The sequence below is a fragment of the Podarcis liolepis genome (genome assembly GCF_965112155.1).
Source record: "Podarcis liolepis genome assembly, chromosome: 17".
NCBI classification, from domain to species: Eukaryota; Metazoa; Chordata; class Lepidosauria; order Squamata; family Lacertidae; genus Podarcis; species Podarcis liolepis.
In genome coordinates, this window is record NC_139571.1 from 9,101,339 (window position 1) to 9,128,599 (window position 27,261).

At 45.3% G+C, this 27,261-nt stretch overlaps 2 protein-coding genes across 4 annotated transcripts; both read left to right on the forward strand.

Annotated features, from left to right (window-relative positions):
* The first annotated feature begins 236 nt into the window (after positions 1 to 236).
* CALR (calreticulin) lies at positions 237 to 10,328 on the forward strand. Its single transcript, XM_083483121.1, has 9 exons — positions 237 to 439; positions 3,086 to 3,187; positions 3,617 to 3,820; positions 4,279 to 4,373; positions 5,140 to 5,349; positions 5,680 to 5,793; positions 6,883 to 7,026; positions 7,859 to 7,951; positions 9,197 to 10,328. The coding sequence occupies exons 1-9, from the start codon at positions 352 to 354 to the stop codon at positions 9,395 to 9,397; spliced, it is 1,251 nt and encodes a 416-aa protein (XP_083339247.1). The 5' UTR covers positions 237 to 351; the 3' UTR covers positions 9,398 to 10,328.
* An 870-nt stretch (positions 10,329 to 11,198) lies between these two features.
* Positions 11,199 to 26,753, forward strand: RAD23A (RAD23 homolog A, nucleotide excision repair protein). 3 transcript variants are annotated; one of them, XM_083483129.1, is made up of 9 exons: positions 11,199 to 11,528; positions 16,854 to 17,015; positions 17,399 to 17,586; positions 18,413 to 18,468; positions 19,521 to 19,648; positions 21,335 to 21,410; positions 21,637 to 21,767; positions 22,761 to 22,925; positions 24,950 to 26,753. In XM_083483129.1, the coding sequence occupies exons 1-9, from the start codon at positions 11,457 to 11,459 to the stop codon at positions 25,061 to 25,063; spliced, it is 1,092 nt and encodes a 363-aa protein (XP_083339255.1). In that variant the 5' UTR covers positions 11,199 to 11,456; the 3' UTR covers positions 25,064 to 26,753. The 3 variants fall into 3 exon arrangements, 2 of the variants coding, with proteins under 2 accessions (XP_083339255.1, XP_083339256.1); XR_014520791.1 differs by lacking the exon at positions 24,950 to 26,753 and adding an exon at positions 23,803 to 24,178 and having other exon boundaries at positions 11,251 to 11,528; positions 22,761 to 23,438; XM_083483130.1 differs by having other exon boundaries at positions 11,275 to 11,528; positions 18,434 to 18,468.
* The last annotated feature ends 508 nt before the right edge of the window (positions 26,754 to 27,261 follow it).

Genomic DNA, 27,261 nt, shown 5'->3' on the forward strand with positions numbered 1-27,261 from the left:
AAAGATCGGGTGACGCATCCACGGCGGAGGGGAGGGGGGCGGCTCCCCCCGAACGCGTGGTCGTGCCTCATTGGCCGGGACCGGCGGCCAATAAGAAGCAGCCATCTGGGACGCCAACGTTCGGGGGTGCCGCCCAGCCCGCGGAGCTGCCGGCGGACCAATAGCATCGCCGGCCGGGGCCGGATGGAGCAATCGGAGCGCGGCGTGGGCGGGCGTTCGGAGGAGAGCCCTATAAAAGGGCACCGAAAGCTCCTCGCCGGCCGCAGTTGCTCTGTCGTCGGTGTCCGTCACCGAAGCTTTTGCTCTTCTTGAAAGGGCCGCCTCGCGGGGAAATAAAACCTAAACAGGGCGATGGGTCCCTTCTTCGCCTTCTGCTCTCTGCTGGCTCTCGCGTCGGCCGGGCCTGCCCAGTACTTCAGGGAGGAATTCGGGGACGGAGGTGAGGGTCGCTGCTGGCTGGGGGTCGTGTTGGAGGCTCCCGGGGGCCGGGTTGAAGGCTCCCAGGGGCCGGGTGGGCTTCCCTTGGGCCGCGGGGGTTCGGGTCTCGTTTGGGGCTGTGCCGCCTGAGGAGAGGCTTAGAGGCGGCGGCGGGGAGGGGGTGTCGGCGCATCGATGTAATTGCTCCCCCCGCCATCTTAGGAGGCTCTGCCCCCCCCTCGAATTGTCAAGTGTCGTCTGACAGGATCGCGATATTCGCCTTTCCTTGCAGCCCTTCCGAGTATTTCCACGCGATGCGGCCTCGTGAGGGCGGACGGGGTCGGCGTTATTCCCATGTTGGGGGTGGGAGGGTGGGCTTGAGGGGTGGAGGCCCCTCTGCGGCTTAAGCCAGCAAAGGCCGAGGCACGACTGGGAGCGGGCCGGGTTTCGGTTTCGGGGAGTGGGGGGGGGGGCGAGCGCTGCAGCTGTCAGAAGCAGGAGGAAGAAAGCGTCCCTTAAGGCTGGTGTAGGGAGTGCGAAGGGGCTTGCTTGCTTCCTTGGGAGCTCCAGGATCCTGTCACATGAAGGGCAGGATGTGGAGAGGAACGTATGGCTGCTCCCCCCCCCCCCCGGTAAAAATGGGCAATTAAGAAGCCTTGCACCTTAAGAGGGGGAACTTGATGCGTTCATTCTGACACACTCCTTCCCATTTTTTCAGGAGCAACTCAGCCTGCCAATACTCTTCTCATTTCACAGGAGCAGCTTCATATGCTGCCTTTGAGTTGCTGTTTTTAAGAGCCTCGCTTGGGAGAAGCTAGCAGATGTGATGGAACCTGCTATAACCGCCCCCCCCCAACACACACACATGCATACACATTGGGGAGGATGCCACCTTAACTGCATGTGTGACAAGGATGTAGGTCTTGTTGTGTCTAGTCTAGACCTGGGATGCGATGGGGAGTTGGTAATTAAGCCATAATCAGCAGGGGCCATGGGGATATAGAACACGGACTAAATAGATCGCTGTGGGGATGTCTCTAGAACACACAGACCGCCCATTGCTGGAGTATCGAAAATGACAGGTGCATCCTGGTGTAGAGAATTGAAAAGCAGTGTAGACACTGCCAGCTGGTTTTTCTCTTAAGAACTCTACAGAAATATGGTGGCTTTCATGTGTTATGTGCATGGCAATAAGGATTGAAATGGGTGTTGGTGCAAGATGGGAGTGGAAGCTGTTTAGATTGTTTTAGCACCTCAATACTAGTTATTGGTATACCACTGCTGTCCAGTAGAGCCTTTTGATAATACAGTTGAAATTGCCAGTATTGAGGCCCAGCTGCTGTGGAGCGTCTGACATGCATTTTCTCTTGTTCCTCTTTGTAGAGATTTAAGCTGCAATCTTCATCCATTTGACTTGGAGTAAACCATGTTTAACACATTGGCATATGGTTTTGACACGTATAGGATTATGTCTTAATCATTTCATCTGTGGATCTGAACACTTTTAATTACACATTTTTTAATTAAATACTTTTCATAGCAAAGCTGTTTCATTAGAAAGCCATGCAGTTGCAGTGCCCTGTCTTAAATGGGACCAGTACCCCAAAAGTGAAGGTGCTAATACTGCTTTTCTGTTGTAGCATATTATATGTAGGCAATTTATGGCGGACAGAAATTAGGTAGATCATTTGCATCTGCAGTGATCAGGCAAAGCATGTTATTATTCACTGCTGAAATTGTTGCCAGGATTTTGCAGGTTAAGACAAGTGTTTTATCTTAACAAATTCTAGTTCAGTTTGTGTTCAATGTGTTAACTTACACATGATCAGAATTTGCTCATTTTTTGCATTTCACCCTTTTAATGAGCTATGGGTCAAATTCATGTTGCCAGCTTGATCTTCCACAACCTTGTGAAGTAGATCTGGCTGGGAGGAAAGATCAAGGGAACCCACAAAAACAGGACCATTTAGTAAACCACAATTCACTAACTTGGTGCATGCCTGCTGGGGAATTGTGCTCCCAAAACACCTGGTGTGAGCCAGATTGGCAAGAGCTGCAGTAGCCAACAGGGGAAGTCATTTAATAACAAGTAAAGCAGAATCAGCATACAGATCTCATATGCATCACAGCATTGAAAAGGGGTTGGGATGTTGGCCACATATAAATCTGTCACAACCCATTTTATGCTAAATCACTTCAAGCAAAGTCGATGTTGTGTTGGGCATTTGTCCTGAGACTGTCTTGTCCTGGGACTGCCATTACATGTCATGGCCAAGAGCAAGGTTTTGGGCCCAACGCATCCCTGTAGTCATCATACCAGATACTCCATTATTGTATCCATTTTAACTTGCTTCAAGTTGAATGGTAAGTTAATTTTAAAAGAATCAAGGTGGGGCCTGAACTTTTGTAACCAAAACTGACTGATTTTGACTGACGTTTTGCTTCCTTGTACAGGGTCACTGCAACATTGCAAAAACGTTGTAAGCTTGTTGCAAAAATTATTTTTGTAACTGAACAGAAAAAAATGTTTGTGCCACATGTTGCATTTGAATGGTTTTATTTGCCCTCTGTGGTCTTGGGAGCATTTGTAGCCCAGTGTTAACCAAATGTATGTGGTGAATCATTGTAGCTCTTTAGTTTCAAAATTTGTTCCTTTCGTTCCTTTTAGATGCCTGGACAAACCGTTGGGTAGAATCAAAGCACAAGTCTGACTATGGGAAATTCAAGCTTACTGCTGGCAAATTCTATGGAGATGCAGAGAAAGACAAAGGTAAGGAGATGTTCTGGAGGACTGTGTTCTCTTAATTCAGTCACAAATGGAGTCCTAAATCTGAAGGTGATGATTGCAGTGTTGCACAGGATCAGGCTTGCCTTATAAATGGTCAAAATAAAAAAATTCCTTCCAGTAGCACCTTAAAGACCAACTAAGTTAGTTCTTGGTATGAGCTTTCGTGTGCATGCACACTTCTTCAGATAAATGGTAGTATATCAGGCCATCCCTGAGTTTTCACTTGCCACAACTTTTGTAGACAGACTTGTAAACATTGGATTATTCTTCCACTTCTGGTCCCCCAGGTAATAAAAAACTTGAGAGGGTTTCTGTGAGGGTATTGTATGATCAGATTTGCACACTATTGTCATCTATAATAATGATATCCCCGTTCCTTATATACACCTTGACTGTGTTTCATCTTCCCAGGACTTCAGACAAGTCAGGATGCTCGTTTCTATGCACTCTCTGCTACCTTTGATCGCTTCAGCAACAAGGATAAGACCCTGGTGGTCCAGTTCACAGTGAAACATGAACAAAACATTGACTGTGGAGGTGGCTATGTGAAACTCTTCCCCTCAACCCTGAACCAAGAGGACATGCATGGGGATTCTGAGTACAACATCATGTTTGGTGAGTGCGCTTGCTTGAAATACATACTTGTCTGGGCGGTTGCTAATCTATAAGGCTGTAGGAGGGGGTCAACAAGAGGCCCATGCAGCAAATTGAGGGTTGATGCTCCTTCCCTTGGGCCTCCTCCATGCATGCTAGTAAATGGGCATGATGGTGTTTGGTTTTTAGAGGGCAGGGGGTATAGCCTTGCATGGTGCTAGGCAAGCATTGGAAACCATTCTACAACACTTACATCAGTCTGCTTTTGGAATGGCACCTAATTTGAGAAATATCGTTTGTTATTGGGGAATGATTAAGCTATGCAGTAGTGAACTGAGTATTTTCTGTATTCTTGTAAGTGGGCATTGTGGTGTTAGTCTGAGACTGAACTGAATGCTTGCTGCCCACTTTTGATCATCTGGGTGTGGGCCTCCATTTTAATTCTGTTATGAATCCTATGCCCTTTGTCTCCAATGCAGGTCCTGATATCTGTGGCCCAGGTACCAAGAAAGTTCATGTGATCTTCAACTACAAAGGCAAAAATGTCTTAATCAATAAGGACATCCGTTGTAAAGTGAGTGTCTGGAGACCTAACTGAGCAAAGTCCTTTTGAAATTCTGATCCTAGAAAGAAAGCAGTGTGGATAAAAATGGATAGAATTGATATTAAATTAAATCAAACCAAACCAGATATTAGGTTGTATTCCCCAAAGTTATTATTGGACTGCACCCAATGAGATCACTGGCCATTATTTTCAATGGAGCTACTCTACATAGGCCTACCATTGGGTATAATTTTATAAATACTGTATGAAATTTCTTAATTTAACGTGTTGGTGCTCTGTAACATATATAGAGTTAAATGAGTCTTTTGTCTAAATTGATACTTTTGTTCATTTATCAGATGCAACTATTTACATTCTAACATCCATTTTTTATATCATTAAAATACTACTCTGAATCTACCCAGAAATTTCAGCCTTGCCTCAAACAATTGTGGGCATTTAATTGTTTGGAAATAGAATTGTCCAGTGTGCAGGTTTTGATATTTAATTGTTGTTCACAATAGAGGCTCTATGGGAATAAGGAACTCCCCATAGGTAAAAAATGAAAGCATGCAAAATGTATTCATTTTACAAACGAAGCTGTGTAAATAATACTCTGTTTAATTGTAAATTAACATGGTCTAGTAGTCAGACTTGTGCCATAGTTTAGGAAATGTATGCAGTATCAGTGGGAAGCTTGACTTAAATCTGCCTTTTTTTTTCCTTGCTGAAAAGCATTCCACCCTAGGCTAAAGGGAATCTGTTATCCTCAGTTTTAAGCTGTTTCCTTTGACAGGATGACGAGTTTACACATCTCTATACCCTCATCGTGCGGCCTGATAACACATATGAAGTAAAGATTGACAACAACAAAGTGGAGTCTGGCAGCTTGGAGGATGACTGGGATTTCCTGCCTCCCAAGAAAATTAAGGATCCAGAGGCAAAGAAACCAGATGACTGGGATGAAAGAGCTAAGATAGATGATCCTGAAGACACAAAACCAGAGGTTAGTGTGTACTAGTGGTGGTATAGCACCAACAATATACACAGCACTTAAGAGCAATGTAAACAGAGGCACCAGACTTGAAACCAGAGTTTCAACTGTAGGGTAGACAATAAGAGTGAGCTGGGGAAATGGTTACGTTCTTTGTGAGTGGGTGAGAAGAGTGTGACACTGTAGCTTCAACTGATGGCTGTGCAGAATCATAGAATTGTAGAGTTGGAAGGGACCCTGATGGTCATCTAGCCCAACTCCCTGCAATGCAGGAAGGCAATACCGATCTTGGTTGGGTGATATCGTTACCTAATACCTGTTTTCCCCCCAACTTGTTTTCAGGACTGGGATAAGCCAGAACATATTCCTGATCCTGATGCCAAGAAGCCTGAGGACTGGGATGAAGAGATGGATGGCGAGTGGGAACCACCAGTAATCCAAAATCCAGAATACAAGGTAAATAGTGGCTAAGGCTGCAGTGTTGGATGTTTTCATTTTTAAAGCCACACCACCAAACTCCTCACTTAAGTGCCTCTAATTGAGTAATAGACTTCTAAAAGAAAGCAGTCTTAGAAGAGACACCCCCTTGTCCCTTACACAGATGAATGCCTCTTCTAAAGTGATGTCCACCATGATTAATTAGTCTTTAATCAAAATGTCATTTTTAATATAGAATATTTTAGGGTTGCCCTTGAAACACCTCTTAATGCAAAGAGGGTTTGTTACTATGGATTTAGAACCATCACACTAGCCTATCATACTGGAGTTAGATTTCAAGCTCTTGGTCAAATATGGCCTTGCTATAGATAAAATTTCAGTGTTATCTTTGTTTTTCTGGGTAGGTAGTTATAGACATGTTGAAAACAAGAAGTTAATAATATGATCCAGGAGAAAAAAATCAAATTGATCCTTGGATGTCTTGAACAAGACAGGAGTATGAACATACCGTACTTTTCCATGTATAACACGCCCCCTATTTGGGGGGACTAAAAATTAAGAAAATGAGGGGAGGTTGCCCAGAGTTGTTGAGCTTTTTTTGGGGGAAATCACTCACCTGCCTGACTAATGCTAACATGCGCGTGTCACAACATCCTCCTAAGGTCTTCCCCCAATTGCCGCAGTGACACACCCAATCACCTTGCCGCAGACAATAACACACTGCACACAATCTCCGGCTCGCGGCATCAACCAATCCCACGTTTCCCCATGCACAATCCATGTATAATACGACCGCTATCTTAAACATGATTTTTTTTTTTAGTAAAAAAACCTAGTCTTATACACTGAAAAGTACAGTAATTGGTGTCCTTTTTTTAAAACGCCACCAGAGCCTTATGTGGAATGTACGCATACATGTATAAGAAGGTTGAATTAAAACTGGAATTAATGTAAACCATTCATTTTTTATTCTTTTGTCCCTTCCATGCCTAAGTTATCAAACGTGCTGGCCACTTAAGTATTGGAGATTGATTTTAAAACTGGCTCTGTGTGTCATTTGTAATAGGTTCTGGATTTCCTATATTTTTTATTAATATATTTTTGCAGGGGGAGTGGAAACCTCGTCAGATAGACAACCCCAACTACAAAGGGAAATGGATTCATCCCGAGATAGATAATCCTGAGTACACTCCTGATCCCGACCTTTACTTCTTTGAAAACTTTGGTGTCATTGGCTTGGACTTGTGGCAGGTGAGTTCTTGATACGATATCCCACTTCTCCATGCTCAGTTCACAACAAACAACATAAGAGAAGTTACCACAGTCATATACCTGGCTAGAAGCTTACTATTAAAAAGTTCAGGTCAGGTGTTAAGCATAGAAGAATGTTATCTAAGGGTGCAAGTTTGCATAGTTTCCTCTTTTTCCAATGCTTCCTGCCCCAACATCTGAATGTATTCTGGATCTACTGGTGGCATTCCTGCCTTTCAGGATTGTTGTATATTATACTCCTGTTGTGTATGCTTTGATGACATAGAAAACTATAAGTAACTTAACAGAAAACATACTAACTTGATAAATTAGTTGCCACAGCTGCCAATTTTCTCAAGCATTCATTTAGTGGGGAAGCAGGATAAAAATTATTGAAATAAGTAATATAAATGTTAATAGAAGTTGTGAGCAGTCTCAAATCTAATTTTGTGTCCAAACAGACACCAAATTATAGGAATACCATATCTACGATGTAGGTAATAAAAGAGAACATACAAACAATATTTATCCAAGACGCTTTAAGATGCTATTAAGGTGGTCTTGATTCAAAATGTGGTATCAAAAGCAGCAGCTGCTATTGGCAATTTTGTGCTGTCTTATTCTGTGTTCAGCTGCAGGATTTATGAGAGAAAAGTAGAGTGTAAATACTTAAATGAACCTGGAGTGGATGGTGGAGAAATTATGGCTGATTTAAAAACCAACTTACAGTGTGATTGGAAGTGATGCTGGAACACTTCATTGCTTTATAAGCTGTCCGAGACACCTAGAGTTACGTATAAACATTGGAGCTCATTGTTGTTGTTTGCTACAGGTCAAGTCTGGCACAATTTTTGACAACTTCCTGATTACTGATGATGAGAAATTTGCTGAAGAAGTTGGCAATGAAACCTGGGGTGCCACCAAGGTGAGGAGTCTTTTTTCTTGATCTTTATGGCTAGGGTCATCACCACATCATCTAGTTTTACCTAGGTTTTGTAAAGTGCTTTAAATGAATAATCTTCATCTCCACTTCAAATGAGCAAGTTCCAGAGTCTGAGCTTTAGAAACTGCTATGGACTATGTTAAAATGTTGAGGATGACTTTTGGCCTCAATCTCATTCCTTCTATGATATATCGTCCAAAACCGGTTTGAAGTCCATATTGTGATACTGGTTTCATAATTTTTGGCCTTGCAAAATATCACGAATCCTGGTGTGTGTTGCAAAAATCACAATGTGGGAAAAACCATGAAGCCAACCAATGCTTCTCTCAATTCCTGCAGCCTGTATTAGCTCTGCTGGCTCAGCTCTCCCCTGCCTCAAGCAGGGGGCAGTGAATCATAAAAGCAGGCGCTGGCAAAAATGATACAGGAAAAACCATGAAGCCAGCCAATGTTGCTCCATCCTTATACTGGTATATCACAATGTTTGTAATGTCACAGTATGGTGATATGGCACAATATTCAAAACCAAATATCACCCAGCCCTACTGGGGGGGGGGCGGGTAGGTCTCTTTCAACTCTGATTCTATTCTGAGATCAAATTTGGTTTTTTGTTTGTTTGTTTTCAACTGCTTTTATTTTGCTGCTCCTTACTTTTTATCATTATGTTCTTAATACTTCATGATTAGCCCTGGAAGTATAGTATGCTGAAGGGTGGGATATAGAAAGCTAAGTTAGTTGGTGGATCAGAGCCCAAGGCTCAAGCTTCTCTTTAATAGTCAGGTGCCTTGTCAAACACAGTGGTAAGGTATGGAAGTGATGGCCTTCCCCCGTTCATATGCAAGCAACTTCCCATTTACATGGAGAGGTTGCATTCTGAGGCACTGCATCCATCAATGGGATGTGCATAAGCCTGCCCTGTTCTGCCCCCTTGCCAATTGTGCACAAATGGGAAATTGTCAGTCTAAATATGGAGGTTTGATTTTTTGCTTACTATCTGTTGTATTTGTTCATCTATCTGCCCTCCATGAGTTTTTAAGTATGGAATGAACAAACACTCAAAGCTTGTAGCAATCGCCTAACTTCTGTAAGTTACATTTTCTATTCTATATCTTTGCTGAGAGATGAGAGCAGCTGCATGGTTTTCAAGCCTTTAGCACCATACTACTGAGTCCTACTTAATATGATAACCCCTATTCAAGAACATATATCCCTTTAAATTGTCACTAGGATGCTGAGAAGAAAATGAAAGAGCAGCAAGATGAGGAGCAACGAAAGAAGCAGGAGGAAGAAGACAAGAAGAAGAAAGAAGAGGAAGGAGACGATGAGCCGGAGGGTGAAGATAATGAGGAGGATGAAGAGGATGAGGAGGAAGAGGAAGAAAAGGATGAGGAGGAAGAAACAGATGGCCCACTGAAGGATGAGCTGTGATTAGGGGTGGTTAGGTGTGCTTGTTGGCTGAGCCTCGCCCTGGGCCTGTACCATGCAGTCTGCTTGGTTGAACCCAACAAAGGAGAGGGGATAACAGTAATGTCTCTATGAGACAAAAGAACTTTTTTTTTTATTGGTGTGTTTGTTTGTCTTAACCCTCTTCCCAAATGTCATCAGTTATTCATTCATGTGTGTAGAGGGAGAACTAGAACCTGCGTCCTAAGGTGGCTAACTGTAGGAACATAACCCTTTGAAATGGGGAAGATGCCATTGACCATCTTTTTCTTTTTTTTTAAGAATATGGCCACTTTTTCACTAAAGTTTGACTCCAGTCACCCTCCAGAAATGGATGTCCATAAAGCAGAACTCCCCTGTATTGCCTGCCCTTTTGCTTATCCTTTTAAGATACTTGAAGCTCCAAATGGTGGTTTCATACTTAAAAGGGGTGGGATACCTGGGAATAGAATATTAGATGGCTTCCAGGAAAACAAAATTGAGACAACCAGTATTGTATGATGTGTAAGACAACGGATGTTGACATCCTGTCTTGTTCTAAGAGTAGTAACGGTCACTGCTGTGCCCATTAGACAAATCAGGTGCTTTTTAAAAAAGCACAAAGTGCAATGGGCAAGGCAAACTCTTACTTTTAACCCAATTTGGATGGCACCCTTAGCTTTTAGATATTTCATATGACAGCCTTGTGTGTGTCAGGGTGTGGTGGTGGTCATTGCAGAGCTTCAGCTGGAGGATCACTAGGGGTGGGGGGGGTGATAAATTTCTGCTTTAGATGTGTCCGGGCAGAGAGCTAGGAACTGAAGAGCCTATGGAGGCAGAGACTAACACGAGGAGTCATCTCACTTGTTCACACTTGAATGTATGGAAGATTGAAGAAAATTTCTATTAAATTAAACTTCATGTCTGGCCCATAAAACAGATTTGTTGTGTTGTACTGTGTTTGGATGATCATTGTACTCTGAGCTACTACGTGCTCCATAACAAAGCAAGGTCACTTGCCAAAAAGTGGTTTAAGAGTATATAAAATTCTACTCTTGAAAGAGAATATAGGATAGTAGAAAATAAATGATAGCATGGCTACTCTCTAGTTGACTCTTACCTGAAGCTATCATCCCATCCTGTGGAAAGCTGCTGTGGCCTGTCCCTTGTCAATGAGGAATTGAGTTACTTTCTAGCACAAGCAAGGCTTTCCTTTTAGGAGAATCATTTGAGTATTCAGTCTTGCTTTGGTGAAGTTCCCCCATATGGAAGGAAAGCTATGGTCAGTGTCCTTGTCACGTGGCTGGGCTCCCATTCAGTACAAAATTCTAGACCTGCTTCCACTGTCTGAAATCAACATCATTGCTAACATTTAGAGCCGTTCTTTCACCCGGCATGCAAATGTAATGGCTGCCTTTAATACCCTACAGAGAGGCAAAGTCAGTAGCTGATGCTGTACTGCACAAGGACCTTGATTCACCTGGGGAAAATACCGAATCGCAGTGGAAACGCAAATATACCCATAATTAAGAAGGGTGGCATGGAGGCGATGGGGAGCTAGCACCAGTCGTGCATTGTACAGTCGCGCTGTCAATATTTACAGGCTGGAGGCGCCTACTCGGAAGTAAACCCCGAGTCCTCCCATGGGAAAATCGTACCGCATCACTTCCTCTTTGTTCCTTAACGTTGGATGCCCAGAAAAGAAATCACCGTCGAAAGCGACCCCCAACTTAAATCGCCCCCTCCTCCCACGGCAGAAGGCGCGCGAAACGGAAATCCCCGAAACGAACCGGAAGCCGGGAAACGTGCGTGTGCGTGCGTGCGTTTTCTAGCCTTCCTGGCTCTATGGTTAAGGAACACCTCGGCCTGTCTTCCTTGGCCCCTGTCACGTGGGAAGGGCCCGTCAGGGAGCGGAAGCGGCGCTCGGACGCGATTAAAATGGCGGCGTCGTGAAGTTGCATGTTGTTGTGGGGGACCCCCAGCTGAGTCCGTTGGGAGGAACCGCCAGTTGCCGCCGCCGCTACCGCCGCCGCCCTCTCCCCTGCTTCCCTCCCTCCCTCCCGCCATGGCTGTGACCGTCACCCTGAAGACCCTCCAGCAGCAGACCTTCAAGATCCGCATGGAGCCTGACGAGACGGTGAGGGGCGGCGGGTCGTCCTCCTCCTCCTCCCCTTCCCCACCCCCCTCTCCTTCCCCTGGCCTCTTCAGCGCCCCCAACCCTCTTCCGCCAGGAGCCCCCGTTCGCCTTGCAGGTTAAGCGGGCGGTACTCCTCGCCTCTCGCTTTCCAGATCCCCCTCTCTCGTTCGTAGGAGATTCCTCGGGGGCTGGGGAGGGAAAGGGAAGCAGTCCACCCCCGGGTCGCCTTACAGAGGCGATCCTTCAACTTCTCCCGATCTAGAAGTTAGTCCTTAAAGAACAACCTCGTTTGTTTTGCCACAAAGCTCACACAGGAAAAGCTGTCAAGTAGGGGTTTCTCGAAGGCGCGCTCTCTCTCTCTCTCAATACACACGTGTAGCCACAGTCCTTGATCCTGATCTGTTTGCCGCTGGGCACGTAACACACACGCGTACGCTCGCGCCCCGGGCGCCTTCCTCCCAGTCGTGCTTTATTCTTAATTCCACATACACACCCTGTGCTGTGTAGCACATAGTTAGCTACACCAACATCTATTAAGGGGCTGCTCCCATTTCCACCCCCTCCTCCCTACGCTAGCTTTCCCAGCACGTGCTTAAGTTCAAAATCAGATGCAGATTGGTGGTTTTCCGATTTAGCATCTCCTATTCTGGGTGCCTTGCCTAGTATTTGTAGTGCTGAAATCTCCCCCCCCCCCCATCAAGAACATAATAAGAGTTTGCTGGGCCAGGCCAAAGGCACATGCAGTCCCACATCCTGTTCTCACAGAGGCTGTGGCAAGCAGAACATGAGTGCAACCTATTGGCTTACATTTTGGTTATTTTGGCATCATTTTGTTTTCATAGTTGTTACTTCCAGCATATGGCCTCTGATACTGAAGGTAGAGCACAGCCGCCATGACTATCCACCATATTCTCTATCAATGCCTAATCCTCTTTTAAAACCATCTAGGTTGGTAGCCATTGCTACCTCTTGTGGGATCAAATTCTATAGCTTAACTCTGTGTCATGTGAAGAAGTGCTTTCTCTTGTCTGTCCTGAACCTTCCAATATTCTGCTTCAATGGATGGCCCCAAGTTCTGTTCTTAAGAGGAAGGGAGAACCAGAACTGTACCCAGTATTCCAAGTGTGGTTGCACCATAGATTTGTATAAAGATATTACGATACTAGCAGTTTTATTTTCAATCCCTTTCCTAGTGATCTCTAGCATGGCATTCACCTTTTTCACAGCTGCTGCACTCTTAGTCAATATATTTATCAAGCTATCCATCTTGTTCCTGGTCAGTTGCTGCTAGTTAAGACCCCATAAATGTATGTGTGAAACTAAGATTTTTATTTTTTTGCCCATCCTGAAAAAAATGGCGTCATCAACAAGCTTGGTTACTTCATTGCTCCTTGATAATTTGTGAACAAGTTAAATGACACAAGTCCCAATACTTTGAAGGACTCCACTTTGTACCATCCCTCCCATTGGGAGAACTGTCCATTTATTTTGCTATCTGTTTCCTGCCTTTTAACCAGTTACTGATCCAGAAGAGCACCTCTCCTCTTATTCCATGACTGCTAACCTTGCTTGGGAGTCTTTGATGAGGTACCTTATGTACTTTGTCAAAAGCTTTAAAAAAAGTATTTGTTAACTGGGTTACCTCTATCTATATTAAGGTGACCAGATTTTTTTTCAATGAATCTGGGGACACTTTTCAACTCCCTACTAAATAGATGGATTTTGTCAGGGGACTGATTTGTAAATCCAGGAACTGTCCCCGGGAAATGGGGACGTCTGGTAACCTTGATCTATATGCTTATTTCTCAAAGAAACTGAAAATGTTAGTAAGAAAGGACTTACCTTTACAGAAGCCATGCTGGTTCTGCTTTAGTAAGACTTGTTCTTCTGTATGCTTGATAATTCTATCTTTAACAATGCTTTCAACCAGTTTCTGGAAGAGATGCTAAGCTAACCAGTCTGTGGTTTCCAGGATTACCCCTGCCCCTAGTCCCCCCTCCCTCCCTCCCTCCCTGTGAAAGGGCACTACATTGATCATTTTCCAGTGTTCAGGTATGGAGGCAGGTATCTTAGGAACAAGTTACATATTTTTGTTGGAAGTTTAGTATTTTCACATTTGAGTTTCTTCAGAACTCTTGGCTGGATGCCATCCAGACTCAGCAATTGTCAAATTATATTTTTTTCAATAAGGGCCTGTAAGAAGTTTGTATCTTTTCACCTCTAATTGTCTCAGTTTGGCAGGTTCCCTTCTAAAAGTTAGTTCATCTACAGGGGTCTCCCATATATCTTCTACTGTGCAGGAAGATACATACAAATATTTCATTCAGCTTCTCTGCAATCTCCTTTTTCTCCTTCAGCATTCCTTGACTTCCTTGTCATTCAAAGGTCCAACTAACCGCCTCCCTAGCCAGTCTCCTGCCTTCAATGTATTTAAATAATTGTTTGCGGTTAGTCTTTATGTTTTCACCAAGATGCTCCTCAGATTCTTTTTTAGCATCCTTTATTGTTCAATTGCATTTCTTTTGCCAAAGTTTGTGTTCTGTTTTCTTCTCATTTGGACAAGATTTCCATTTTCTAAAGGAAGCCTTCTTGCCTTTGATAGCTTCTTTAATTCTGCTTGTTATTCATGCTGGGATCCTCTTAGCCCTGGTGGTACCTTTTTTATTTGCTATTTACATTTAAACGGAGCTTCTAGTGTGGTTTTAAACAACCCCTGAACATTTTGAGAGATGTGATCCTATTGACTTTGCCTTTAAACTTCCTTTTTACCAATTCCTTCATTTTTGGGATGTTCCCTCTATTGAAGTCAAATGTGACCTTTGGGTTTTCTTGGCAATGGTCTGTATATAAATTTAATTTGATAGCACTATAGTAACAATTCCCAATTGGTTCAACGGTACACACATCTCTCCACTGGTCGTTGGCACCACTCAAGATTAGGTCCAGGGTTGCCACTCTTCTGATCAATTCCACGACCAACTGTCCTAGGGCACAGTCTATCAGATTTATTGTTGTTTTGGTAGCTTCTTTCCCACCACCAATGTCTATCTTTCCTCAGTTTTTGATTTTAAATCAGTGTTTTATGTATTTTATTACCCATGCTATTTATAGGTAGATTTCTGCCTCCTGTGCTTCAACATTATACTGATTCATCTGGTTTTGTTTGAATGAAGTGAGTCTGAATATGAATCCAGATATTAAAAGTAACATAAATCTGGAGTAATCACCTTGATTCCTCCCTTGTCATATAATCCTGGAAGAACACATATGAGGAGTGGTAACTGCTAAGAATTCATTATTATTTTTCAGTCTCTGCCTATTGTGGGTCAAGAGGCATGCCTCTTTGGCAACTTGCTTTTAACTTCAGTGGAACAAAGTAAATCCTTTCAAACACCAGTACCTACATATGAATAAGCCCTGACCTTAACTAGTTTGCTAGCTTTTATCGTGTTCTGATTTGATTTAAGTTCCAAAACTGTTTTAGTAAGGATTCCCAAACATGACCTTTTGAAAGGAAAAAATATTTATTTTTTTGTCACAAGCTGCGTGATCCCTTTCGTGCGAGGTATATGTTGCATCCTGGTGGACTGAGTTCTTTTTATCAAAATTTAACTGTACAGTCAGGGCATCATCCATTGTCTCACCCTGCACAGAAGTATAGAAGTAAAACAGCTTTGGGGATTCCTTCACGAGAGACAGCCACACAATGCAGAGGACAGCTGCCTCCCTGTGCAATCTCATCTTGCGAAATTCCTTTTTAACCTAAACCACTGACTGTGCAATTGCTGACTGTTCACAAAGGTGAAAGTTTTTCTGTGCCCTATCAAGGAAGTTTCTTTTTGTTTAAATCCAAGACCTCCTTTCATTTTTTGAACCTTCTCTTTTTGGATGGTGATTGTTTCTTATTATTATTTTATTACATAAAATTTTTACACTGCTTGATTGTAAAAAAAACAAAACAAAAACAATCTCAAAGCGGCTTACAAAAAGATAAGCAAGAAAATCAAGAGAAATCCATGGCCATGTTTAAAACATACGAAAATTAAAATACTAAAATTACCTCAACTTTTTAAGCATTGCGTAGGTTTTTTGAAACAAGAATGTTTTTAACAGGCGCTGAAAACTGTACAGTGAAGGTGCCAGCTTGATCTCAATAGGCAGGGAGTTACAAAGATTGGGTGCTGCCCCATGAAACAATTGAGTTCATACAAATGTAGTTGTCAGGGGCTGGACTGAATGGTGCCCCCCCTTCTCCTGAACCTTCCCGAGAACAGGAGGACAGTATAGATCAGGCCTAGGCAAACTCGGCCCTCCAGATATTTTTGGGACTACAGCTCCCATCATCCCTGACCACTAGTCCTGTTAGCTAGGGATGATGGGAGTTGTAGTCCCAAAACATCTGGAGGGCCGAGTTTGCCTGTGCCTGGTATAGATTTAGAACAGCGGTTTGCAGAGCAGCATAGTTCAGAGGCTGCAGAGGGCAGAAGCTGGGAAATATTGGAAGAGGAACAGCAGGAAGAAGAAAAAGCACCAGGGAAGAGACAGCTGACAGACTCAGTGTCTTTAGAAAGCATTTCTGACTACCCCCTCCCAGAACCAGGCGTGCCTTGAGAGTAGTAGAACAGAGAGCTCAGAGGCAGAAAACTTAGATTAGCTGGTGCATGGGTGACGTAGAATAGAGATGACGTAGGGGGGTGGGACTTTACTTGGAGCAACACCATTGATGGATAGGGACTACATTCCTTTGTCTTGCTCTGTAAATCTTGAATAAATTACATGGTAAGGACTCTTCCTGTCACCTGCTTTTTTTTGCTGCCACCAGGGGAGGGAAAGGATTCCCTGAACCTTGACAGTAGTGCAGAATGTGGTTTTTATATGCTGCCAAGCACCATATAATCATAAAATCATACAGAGGTGTGGAGCTGTACTGTGTTTGTGGGAATGGAGAGCAGTCCCAGAAGCTGGGAAGATTGCCTATGAATGGTACTTGGTGGGGGGGGGGGTAGTTTTTTTGAACTGGTGAAAGTACCATGAAGTCTGTGTCTGCTCTTGCTTTTGGTATTTATAGATGGCAGGGCAACAGGTTTGGCTTTCCTAAAAGCTTTTAGAAGCAAGGGACTTTCTGAACCCATCTCTCCTCATTAGCAGTAAAGACAGTACTCAGAAGAGCATTAGATACGGGACAGAGTTCACTGTGCTGGAAGAATGTGGCTTACGGACCAATTCAAATATCTCTACAGCCACGCTTATTGGGGTGGAAAACGTTTGACTCTCAGGCGTTCAGTACAAGACAGATGGTGGAACCAGTTTGGTCTTGACCCACAGGTCCGAGTTCTTAAGGAGAAGATTGAGGCTGAAAAGGGCAAGGAAGCGTTCCCAGTGTCGGGACAGAAGCTTATCTATGCTGGCAAGATCCTGAGTGATGATGTCCCTATCAAGGAGTACAAGATTGATGAGAAGAACTTTGTGGTGGTGATGGTCACCAAGGTATGGTTGGGCACCTCCATTGCTTCATGGGAATGCTTTCCTTGGAACAGAAGACTGATTCTGCTTCAGTAGCTTCCCCTCCCCTCCCCGCCTTGCTGCGGTTCAAAGGATGGTGTGCTAGGAAGCAGATTTGGTGCGTGTTTCTGACAGTGCAGGTTTCGGCCTTGGGGTGTGGGCGCATCCAAGAAAGGCGATTACAGGGCATTGAAAATTCCAGGAGTAGCTTCTCTTGGTTTCTCAGAATTAACTTGAAGGTCAATCCCCTTTGCTTTTCTCTGTGCTAATTCTCAGAATTAACTTGAAGGACAATCCCCTTTGCTTTTCTCTGTGGGATAGAAATGCATTGTATCTGCTTCTAAGTCTCATTTTGATTTTCTGTTCAGAACAAAACAGGCTCAGGAGCTCCTGTCCCCTCACCAAGTGAGGCAGCGCCCCCATCAGAGCCCACACCATCCTCTGGACAGATGCTGCTGCCTGGAGCAGCTACTGTTTCACCCCCACTAGGAACTCCAACAAGTGAGGAGAAGCCTCCTGAAGAGACAGTGACTGTTTCCCCCCAGGAATCAGTTGGGTAAGTTTGGCTTGCCCTGCCACCCTCCGCACTCTCATTTGTTTTGTAGGTGACGCTGGAATGATATAATGGAGGGAGAAATTCTAGGCCTTGGAAATCATGATTGGTTCTGAAAATCCAACAATGTTTGGAGTTTGGAGTAAAACTGATTGGGGGATAACTTCTAGAGCAGATCCTAATGGGACACAGAATTAGCCTACCATCACTTGGACCAGCCGGTTGTGGTCTTGTGTTTGTTTAGCTGTTAGATTTTATTGCCAGTCTTTCCTCTACGTTTGAGGACTTTAACATGGAAACTCTTTCTGCACACGTGGAGATTTGAGTGGGTTTGAAAGTGGGCTGCAGACCACACAGCCTAGGTGCCTCTAATCTCAGTCTTGGAGAGGAAGAGGGAGGTGAGGGTCTGTGATGTCAGAATGCAGTTTGGGTTGCTAACTGGTGTTATTAGACGGCTATAAAAAGGGTGCAGGATTGGGGCGGGAAACAAGAAGGTACTTAAGAGCATGTGTTTTGGGGGTGAGCAGCCCTCCACTCCTGGCCTCTGTTGCTTCATAGCTTCGTACCACCAGTTTTAGCACCACTACCCACTCTCAGAACAGGACCCCTGAAATGTGGCGATTGTAGTTGCACTCCAGGCCTCGGTGGTGGTAAGAATTGTTAGGCAAAGCAGTTGCTTGCTGTTTGTCAGCCATGGGGGTAGGAGAGAGATTGTATGACTGAAGGGAAAACCAGCTGTTCTGTTGCTTAGTTTATATTTGGCTTTTCAGTTTTCTTGGCCAGTTATCTGAAAGGACCCAGCTACTATTTCTCTCTCTTAAATTTGCAGCTCTGTTCCCTCTTCAGGTAGCATGGGACGTGAAGATGATGCAGCTTCCACTTTAGGTAGGTGAGCGCCTTTCCTTCGCTTGCCACGGGGGAGAGCTCTCAGCTCCTTGGCTGCAGTTTGCTCTTATAAGATTGGGACCACTCTCTCCCTATTCTGCTGTTTTGACTGGTAAATTTCTATGGTCTTCAGATCCATGGTTGATGGACTTATAACTACAATACAGCACGGCATAACTTAGGAAGTGCTGCCCTCTAACGGTCTCTAGTGGTTAAAACACTTCTCCTTCCACCACTGTTTCATGGGGATCCAGCATACAAATGTCAGCTGGGAGCCACAAGTGGGTTGCAACTGAGACTGCACCATCATTTTTGCTCTAGGCTTCTTTAAGTGGGTAGGGGTGTGGGGAGAGAAGGCAGCAAAAGAGAACCATGCATAGTAAAAAATTTAAAGTGGGTCTCATGTTGCAGGTTAGGGTTAAAGATGGATCCTGGGTCTAAAAGTTGAACACTGCTTGTGGGAACAGTTCGGCAGATTTCACCCCCAAATTCTGTCATCAGCCACTGATACCTGTATTCTTTCCATCAAAGTTACGGCATAGTGGGCACCTGCTTGCCCTTTTGTGGCCGTGTTATATAAGGAGCAGCATCTAGCACTTGAGCTATGGCCATGGAAACTGGAAATTCTGGATTCCTTCCCCATTTCTGGAAGCAGTCTAGTGGTTAAAACCCAGGAATCCTGATGCAGCCTCCAGTTCTGTAAGGGGAATGAGATTTATTAGCGAAACTCAGGGGGCTTTTGAGAGGGTTGTCTCTGGGTGGAAAGAGGCTTGAGATCTTAATTCTGTTCTCAGCCGTTAGAGGGACTTTGAAGATCTGGGAATAGAAACTGGATTTGAAACTTTGGAGCTTACTGATGTTCAAAGCCCCAAGAGTACAAGGCTTCCTGGTTCTGCAGACATTGTAATGAGGATGCTGGCAATGGCAAAGTGACCTGTTGCCTTCCAATCCAGCTGCCCATCTTGCTCCCCTTCCCATATGCATGGGTCAGGTGGAAATAGTTGCACATTTCCTTCCCCTAACGTCAAACTGTCTTCCATTTCCGCTTCCAGTTACTGGCTCAGAGTATGAGACAATGCTGAATGAAATCATGTCAATGGGCTATGAGCGAGAGCGGGTGGTGGCAGCTCTACGGGCCAGCTACAACAACCCTCACCGGGCTGTGGAATACCTGCTAACGGTAAGGAGAAATGCTGGGTTTGTCCTAACCTCATCAATATATTTTGGGCTTTCCACCAGTTCTTCAAGGGGTGTTCCTGGCTTCTTTTGCCTTCCACTTCACTGGTGTGCTATAATCATTTTTTGCTCACTGCCGCCACAACTCTGTTGCTAGCCTGGGTTGCTTGAAAGAGGCAGAGCACCATGCTTTCTGAACCATCTCAGACAGGTCCTCTAGAAGGATGACTCCATACTGGTTTCTCAGCTCTGTGCATTTTGCTTGCTCTGGTGTCTCCCCTCCTTAGTTTAGCACAGAGGAAGACCACGGATGCCAACCAAGGAGCTTGCTTTATCTAAACAGTTGTGAGGTTAGTTGGGCACTTTGCAAAGGACTGAGGGCTGGATACTTGCACTCCTACATTAAAGTAAATTTGGAAGTCAGAAAAAAATCCCGTCAGAATGAACATTTTGTAAATGTAAGCAAACATCCTTAGTCACATAATACGGGAAAATAAAATTGAAACTGAAGAGATGTGAGCAGGCAATAGACACGACTGGACTTGGGCAAGGAAATCTGGAGAGGAGAAATGTTCCCCCCTGTCACTGGAAGTCTTGCCCCAACAGAAACTGCCTTCATAGTTTGTTTTGCCTTGAACAGTTCCCGCACACCGTCAGTCTCCGGGTGTAATAATAATAATAAAAATAAATTTTATTTATATCCCGCCCTCCGAAGCCGAAGCCGGGCTCAGGGCGGCTAACAACAATCAAATAATCAATCAATCAAATAATCCAACATTCTAAAAACATTTCATTATAAAAATTAATTAAAATCAAATTAATGGCAACCGTTAAGCAAAATTCTGTGCAGGTTGCCAGAGGAGAGAGTCTGGCCTCGCCCTGACCAAAAGCCTGGTGGAACAACTCTGTCTTGCAGGCCCTGTGGAAAGATGTCAGGTCCCGCAGGGCCCTAGTCTCTTGTGACAGAGTGTTCCACCAGATTGGAGCCACAGCCGAGAAAGCCCTGGCTCTAGTTGAGGCCAGCCTAACCTCTCTGAGGCCTGGGACCTTCAGGATGTTTTTATTTGCAGACCGTAGGTTTCTCTGTGGGGCATACCAGGAGAGGCGGTCCCGTAGGTACAAGGGTCCTAGGCCATATAGGGCTTTAAAGTTTAAAACCAGCACCTTAAACCTGATCCTGTACTCTACCGGGAGCCAGTGCAGCTGGTAGAGTACCGGATGAATGTGATCTCGCAGCGAAGACCCCATAAGGAGTCTCGCCGCGGCATTCTGCACCCGCTGGAGTTTCTGGGTCAGTCTCAAGGGCAGCCCCACGTAGAGCGAATTACAATAATCCAGTCTGGAGGTGGCCGTCACGTGGATCACAGTGGCTAGGTCAGGGCGAGAGAGATAAGGGCCCACCTCTTAGCTTGGCGGAGATGAAAAAATGCCACCTTTGTTATAGCTGTAATCTGCGCCTCCATAGAGAGGGAGGTATCGAAGATTACACCCAAACTCTTAACGGACGGTGCTGGCACTAATTGCACCCCCTCAATCCCATATCGTCCCGTCCCAGCCACAGGACCTCTGTCTTTCGAAGGATTTAACTTCAACCGGCTCCCACGTAACCATTAGTGTGCTGTGGATGGAATCTTGAAAAGTGTATGATCTGGAAGTAGTTCCGTTAACTTTGCTTTCTGTAACTTTGCAGGGTATCCCAGGTAGCCCAGAACCAGAGAGAGCCTCCATCCAGGAGAGCCAGCCTCAAGAGCAGTCGGCACCAGAAGGTGTGTGTCCCCTCCTTTCATATAAAGAGTTTACTGGAGCGGTGGACTATGGGGAGTAACAGTTGTGCCTAACTAGGCTGCAGTGCATTGCTTAGTGGCGTGTTGGGAGAGTGCTGCGCCTTGATAGCTTCATACGCACCTCTCTCTCTATCCACATGCCCAGCCCCTCCCCCATTTGCTGCTGTTCTGCTCGCATGCATGGCTTTAACACTCATTGGATCTACAGGAGAGAACCCTCTGGAATTTCTGCGAGACCAGCCCCAGTTCCAGAACATGCGTCAGGTGATCCAGCAGAACCCAGCTCTGCTCCCAGCCCTGCTCCAGCAGTTAGGCCAAGAGAACCCTCAGCTGCTGCAGGTAACTGAGCGGACGGGCTTTGTTTGTTGTCTCAGTCTGTTGGGCACAGCCTTGGAGCAACCAGATGGGTCAAAGTTACACTGGTCTGAGATCCCGCTGGTGCCAGCATGGGCAGCATGACTCTCAGCATCTCTCAGGGTGTTGTTTGGTATTTCAGCAGAAAAAGCAGGCACAACAGAGCCAAGTGGGTTTGCTAACCTGGCTAGGCAGCACCATTTGTGCTCTTGTATGCATTGTTTGCATGTCATTGACCTGTACAGCCAGATCCTGCTTCTCAGACGAGTGTTTGCTTCCCTGGGGTTCCTACTTTAAATGTTGCTGCCAACCCTCATGGCTCAGTTTCCTCCCAGTTCTCCTGATCTGCCTACCCTAGGCCTTGGGTTAGGGCATGGGTAGGCAAACTTAAGGCCCGGGGGCCAGATCTGGCCTAATGACCTTCTAGATTCTGGCCTGTGGATGATCTGGGAATCAGCGTGTTTTTACATGAGTAGAATGTGTCCTTTTACTTAAAATGCATCTCTGGGTTATTTGTGGGGCATAGGAATTCGTTCATTCCCCCCCCCCCAAAAAAAAATATAGTCCAGCCTCCCACAAGGTCTGAGGGACAGTGGACCGGCCCCCTGCTGAAAACGTTTGCTGACCCCTGGGTTAGGGTGATCACTGCTGGCTCAGTCATCTTCCTTTGCTTTGCCTTAATTATATATGGGCAAGCTTTAACAGTGGATGCAGTGTGTGTTGTGGCTAGAGGAGGAGGATTATGAATACAACATACTTGAAAATTCAGTGGCATAAGAGTGAGGACTTCAACGTAGGAGAAAAGGACGGCAGGTCAGGTCTCCTCTCTTCCCCTCAAATTGGAGGGTCTCATGCGAGGGTTTGGTGTCCTTTGGAGGTGCTTGTGTGAGGTTTGTTGTCCCAGGGGCCCTGAGGGGTCGCGGGGTGTAGGCATGTGTTAATTGATAACAGCAAGTGCTTCTCTTCCTCCTCCTCCAGCAAATCAGCCAACACCAGGAGCAGTTCATTCAGATGCTCAATGAACCACTGGGTGAAGTACCTGACATCGCAGACATTGAAGGAGAGATGGGTGCTATTGGGGAGGAAGCCCCTCAGATGAATTACATCCAAGTCACGCCTCAGGAAAAAGAAGCCATAGAAAGGGTAAAAGAGGGGAGCAGTGGCCTGGGGCAGGGACAAGAAGGGAAGTCTCTTGCTCTCTGTACTGGAGCTTCTCCCTGTAGGATTTGCTTCCTCATGAGATACAGAACAGTTAAGCGGCCAGGGTGGTGGCCTCTACGTCTTGCGCTACTTCCTGTAGGCTACAGAGGCATCTTGGTGGGTACAGTGGAAAGGGTGGGACTTTCAGGTTATTGCCTAGTGTTATAAGTCATTCCCCATCACCTTGCTGTGTGGGCTAGAGCTAGGCTGGCTGACCTGTGGACCTCCAGATAATGTTGGACTCCAGCTCCCACCAGCCACCTCCAGCATGGCCTATGGGCAGGGATGCTGGAAACTACTCCCTCAGGGCTCACAAGGTTAGTCAGCCCCGCAGTAGAGTCTGAGGGTAGCACAGGAGCTCTAGGGCAAGAAGTGCCAGCAGCCTGGCAATAAACTGATTGGCATGTGAGCTCTGAACATGTGGTTTTGCTTCATTCGCTTTTGTCTTTCTCTAAGGCTATAGAGGGACGCGGGTGGCGCTGTGGGTTAAACCACAGAGCCTAGGGCTTGCCAATCAGAAGGTTGGCGGTTCGAATCCCCATTACGGGGTGAGCTCCTGTTGCTCGGTCCCTGCTCCTGCCCACCTAGCAGTTCGAAAGCACACCAGTGCAAGTAGATAAATAGGTACCGCTCCGGTGGGAAGGTAAACGGCGTTTCTGTGCGCTGCTCTGGTTCGCCAGAAGCGGCTTAGTCATGCTGGCCACATGACCCGGAAGCTGTACGCCGGCTCCCTCGGCCAATAAAGGGAGATGAGCACTGCAACCCTAGAGTCGGTCACGACTGGACCTAATGGTCAGGGTCCCTTTACCTTTACCTTAAGGCTATAGAACCATAGTTATTCATAAGCCAGTTCTGCATCAAACAAGCCAGTTTTCTGTACTGAAATATTTGATGATTCTAAAAAAAACCCCCAAACATTTCTAAACTGTTTAATATGTTAAAATCTTTAAGTGGTGTACAAACAAATAAACAATAAAACAGTATCACGAAAGCAGAGAGAAAAACAAGAACCTGTAAAGCTGTATTATAAAAACGAGTTCCGTAATAACAAGGTCCAGTCTTAAGGGCCAGGGAAAGCCTGAGCAAATATATATATCTCATGTTTGAGGCAAGTGAAGAGGAAGGGCATACCACAGTATGGGAGCATATGAACCTGCCCGGACCCTGAGATCATCTGAGGCCCTTCTTCGTGTGCCTCCTCCATGAAGGGTGACAACACAAGAACGAGCCTTTTTTGCAGCTGAACTGATAATTACGCTAGCCCTACTAATGATGTCTGCCTACTCCGCTCCTGTGGTGAACCATGCTGTAGAGTGCCATGGTCCTTATTTTGGTACTCGCCTTGCCCAGACCTGACCCAACACAGGATAAGCATGTTGGGATCTCCCATAAGGGCGGGTCTGTGTATTATTATTATTATTATTATTATTATTATTATTATTATTAGGTTAAACCACTGAGCCTAGGGCTTGCCGATCAGAAGGTCGGCGGTTCGAATCCCTGCGACGGGATGAGCTCCCGTTACTCTGTCCTTGCTCCTGCCAACCTAGCAGTTCGAAAGCACACCAAAAAGTGCAAGTAAATAAATAGGTACTGCTCCAGCGGGAAGGTAAACGGCGTTTCCGTGTGCTGCTCTGGTTCGCCAGAAGCGGCTTAGTCATGCTGGCCACATGACCCACATGGCCACATGTCTGCTGTCTGCAGACAAACGGCGGCTCCCTCGGCCAATAAAGTGAGATGAGCGCCACAACCCCAGAGTCGGTCATGACTGGACCTAATGGTCAGGGGCCCCTTTACCTTTTTTATTATTATTTATCATCATCATCATCATTGGCAGCATTCCTGGCAGTTGGCTCCTTACAGGAAAGGTGAGATTGTAGGACGCACAGTGTTGCCAGTCAGAGCGTTTCTAACTTTCCCCCTTCCTTTCCTCTTTCTCTTTCTCTCTCTCCCTTCCCCACCCTTAGTTAAAGGCCTTGGGCTTCCCCGAGAGCCTGGTGATCCAGGCCTACTTTGCTTGTGAGAAGAATGAGAACCTGGCGGCCAACTTCCTGCTGAGTCAGAACTTTGATGACGAGTGATGAAAGAAAAGAGTTTTATATAAAATCCTCTATATAAATATTCGTTTATTTAAAGGGGCACGTATTGGGATATGGGGGAATGGTATGATTTTAGAATGTCCCAGGCAATTTTGCTGGCTGGAGGAAAATACTCTACCTTGGAAACTGGGCAGTTGGGGAAAAAGCAGAACTAACGCACCTTCTCCTCTTTCCCTCCCCAAGAAACAAGGGCTGCATTTGAGCCCAGCTGCATCCCACAGTCCTTGGACTGGCAAGCAGGATGTTCAGGGAAAGGTTGACCTGGCAGATGGGTTCGATTGGACCTCCTCCCATCTGAGCTGACTGCGTGTGTGCAAACAGATTGCTCTTTTGTTTGCAAATCCCTCCCCCCTCCCCCCCCCACCAATGCACAGTGCTGCAATGCCTAAATATGTCTGGGCTCATCAGCTAATTCTGTCAGTAGTATTATTCCCTTCCCTTTCCACTGGCCTTTGAAAGAAGTCCAGGGCTTCATCCGTGTTCCAGAGAGCTGCTTGCACTACGTGGGTGACCTGCCTTCTGATGATCTTTTTGATAGCTGTGCTTGCACGGAAGAGGCTGTGCCACGATGGAGGAATACCTTGTAATGTTGCACATAAATCCCCTTTCCCAGCCCTGGTATTACCTTTCATCCTCCTCTGCTAAGCAGCCACCCTCCATGTAACTGCAGCTCTTTGGCACTCTTCTTAAATTAATTCTCAGAAGTAGTACTGGAAACTGGGGCCTGGTGAACAGTTGCCCTATGGGGCCCTTTGACTGTTTGAGTTTATCCCACTTCCCATGGCTACTCTGCAGAATTGGAGAAGTGGCTGAACTGCCTTTGCCGTCTCGCTTCCCCAGACTTGCCTAAGCAGGGCTCATCACTCATGTAACACATTGCTCAGCAGAGTTTAATTTCAAATTGTTTTAACATTAACATCTTGAAACGCGAGTCTTTTAAAAGCGGCTTTTTGGCACTTGTGTCCATTGAATGAATTCCATTTTTAACATTTTCTGTGTTGTGGAAGTTTTAAGGATATTAATATTTTCTAGTATTAACTTGATTTACCTGTTGTTTGAAAGATTCTTGCATTTTAAGGACATTTCCCCCCTTAAAGGAAACCCATTAGTATTGGGGGATACAGAATCTCTTTGTTAAACGTTGGGGGGGGGGGTTGCTTTGCTTTTTTAATTTGGTGGGAAATATCAAATTGACATATTTTCGCAAATCTTTATAGGAAAATGTAAAAAAGGAAAATTCTGCTTTGATGTACCTTTTTGAAGCTTGAGTTTGAACTGACTGCACTTGAACATATCCTGAGTGATCTCACCAAGAAGCTGACCTGGTACTTGGCTTCAGTCTCAAATAGCCAGTGAAATTGACCTTGAACTTGAGATGCACAGGCACAGAACTGCAGAGTTTCCTCCAGTTTAGCTCATCCTTCACCTTATCATAGGAATGTTGGTCAAAATTGTTGCTGGTTTGAACATCAATAAAACTGTCAGTATCACCTGTCTAAACCCCCGTTTTCTTCGATGAACCATGAAATTGACTACTGTCTTCCCCCTCTACCCTCATAACAATCCTGTCTCGAGTCCCACTATTTCCCTAGCACATGCCCACTGCAGAGGGATCAGGAGTATTGCCTCTATGCCTCAAAAATAAATTCCGAAGCCATAAATTACTGCTAAATTGTGTGATATTGTTCTGTGGCTGACAGTGTGAAATATGTACTTGATAAGTAAAACTAATGTGATTTTTTTGGGGGGGGGGGAGAGGCAGGGAAGACATGAAGAAAGGGGAATTTCTGGTTCTCAAGCCTGAAAGTGAGTATCCGGTGGTTATGAACATGGCTGTAGGTAAGGGCCAAAGAGTGCAGATTCTCCTGATTTGATAAGCAAAGTTGCTTTTCTCCGCTGAAATACAATGGTACCTTGGTACTTGAACGGCTTGGCTCCTGAACAAATCTCCCGAATGCCGCAAACCTGGAATGAGTGTTCTGGTTTGTCAACGTTTTTTGGAAGCTGAACGTCCGATGCGTCTTCCGATTGAGTGCAGGAAGCTCCTGCAGCCAATCGGAAGCCGAGCCTTGGTTTTTGAACGGTTTTGGGAGTCAAATGGACTCCCGGAACGCATTAAGTTCGAGAACCAAGGTTACCACTGTGAACCCTGTTTGAAAGCTTCCTGAGATGACTGTTCC

What these genes read in the sequence shown, in the direction of transcription:
- CALR (XM_083483121.1), top strand. Translation starts at nt 352, where the DNA reads ATGGGTCCCTTCTTCGCCTTCTGCTCTCTGCTGGCTCTCGCGTCGGCC. An exon ending in GGAGGAATTCGGGGACGGAG is followed by an intron (nt 440 to 3,085) that starts GTGAGGGTCGCT and finishes CGTTCCTTTTAG; the next exon opens with ATGCCTGGACAAACCGTTGG. An exon ending in AAACCTGGGGTGCCACCAAG is followed by an intron (nt 7,952 to 9,196) that starts GTGAGGAGTCTT and finishes AATTGTCACTAG; the next exon opens with GATGCTGAGAAGAAAATGAA.
- RAD23A (XM_083483129.1), top strand. Translation starts at nt 11,457, where the DNA reads ATGGCTGTGACCGTCACCCTGAAGACCCTCCAGCAGCAGACCTTCAAG. An exon ending in TGGTGGTGATGGTCACCAAG is followed by an intron (nt 17,016 to 17,398) that starts GTATGGTTGGGC and finishes TTTTCTGTTCAG; the next exon opens with AACAAAACAGGCTCAGGAGC. An exon ending in AAAAAGAAGCCATAGAAAGG is followed by an intron (nt 22,926 to 24,949) that starts GTAAAAGAGGGG and finishes CCCCACCCTTAG; the next exon opens with TTAAAGGCCTTGGGCTTCCC.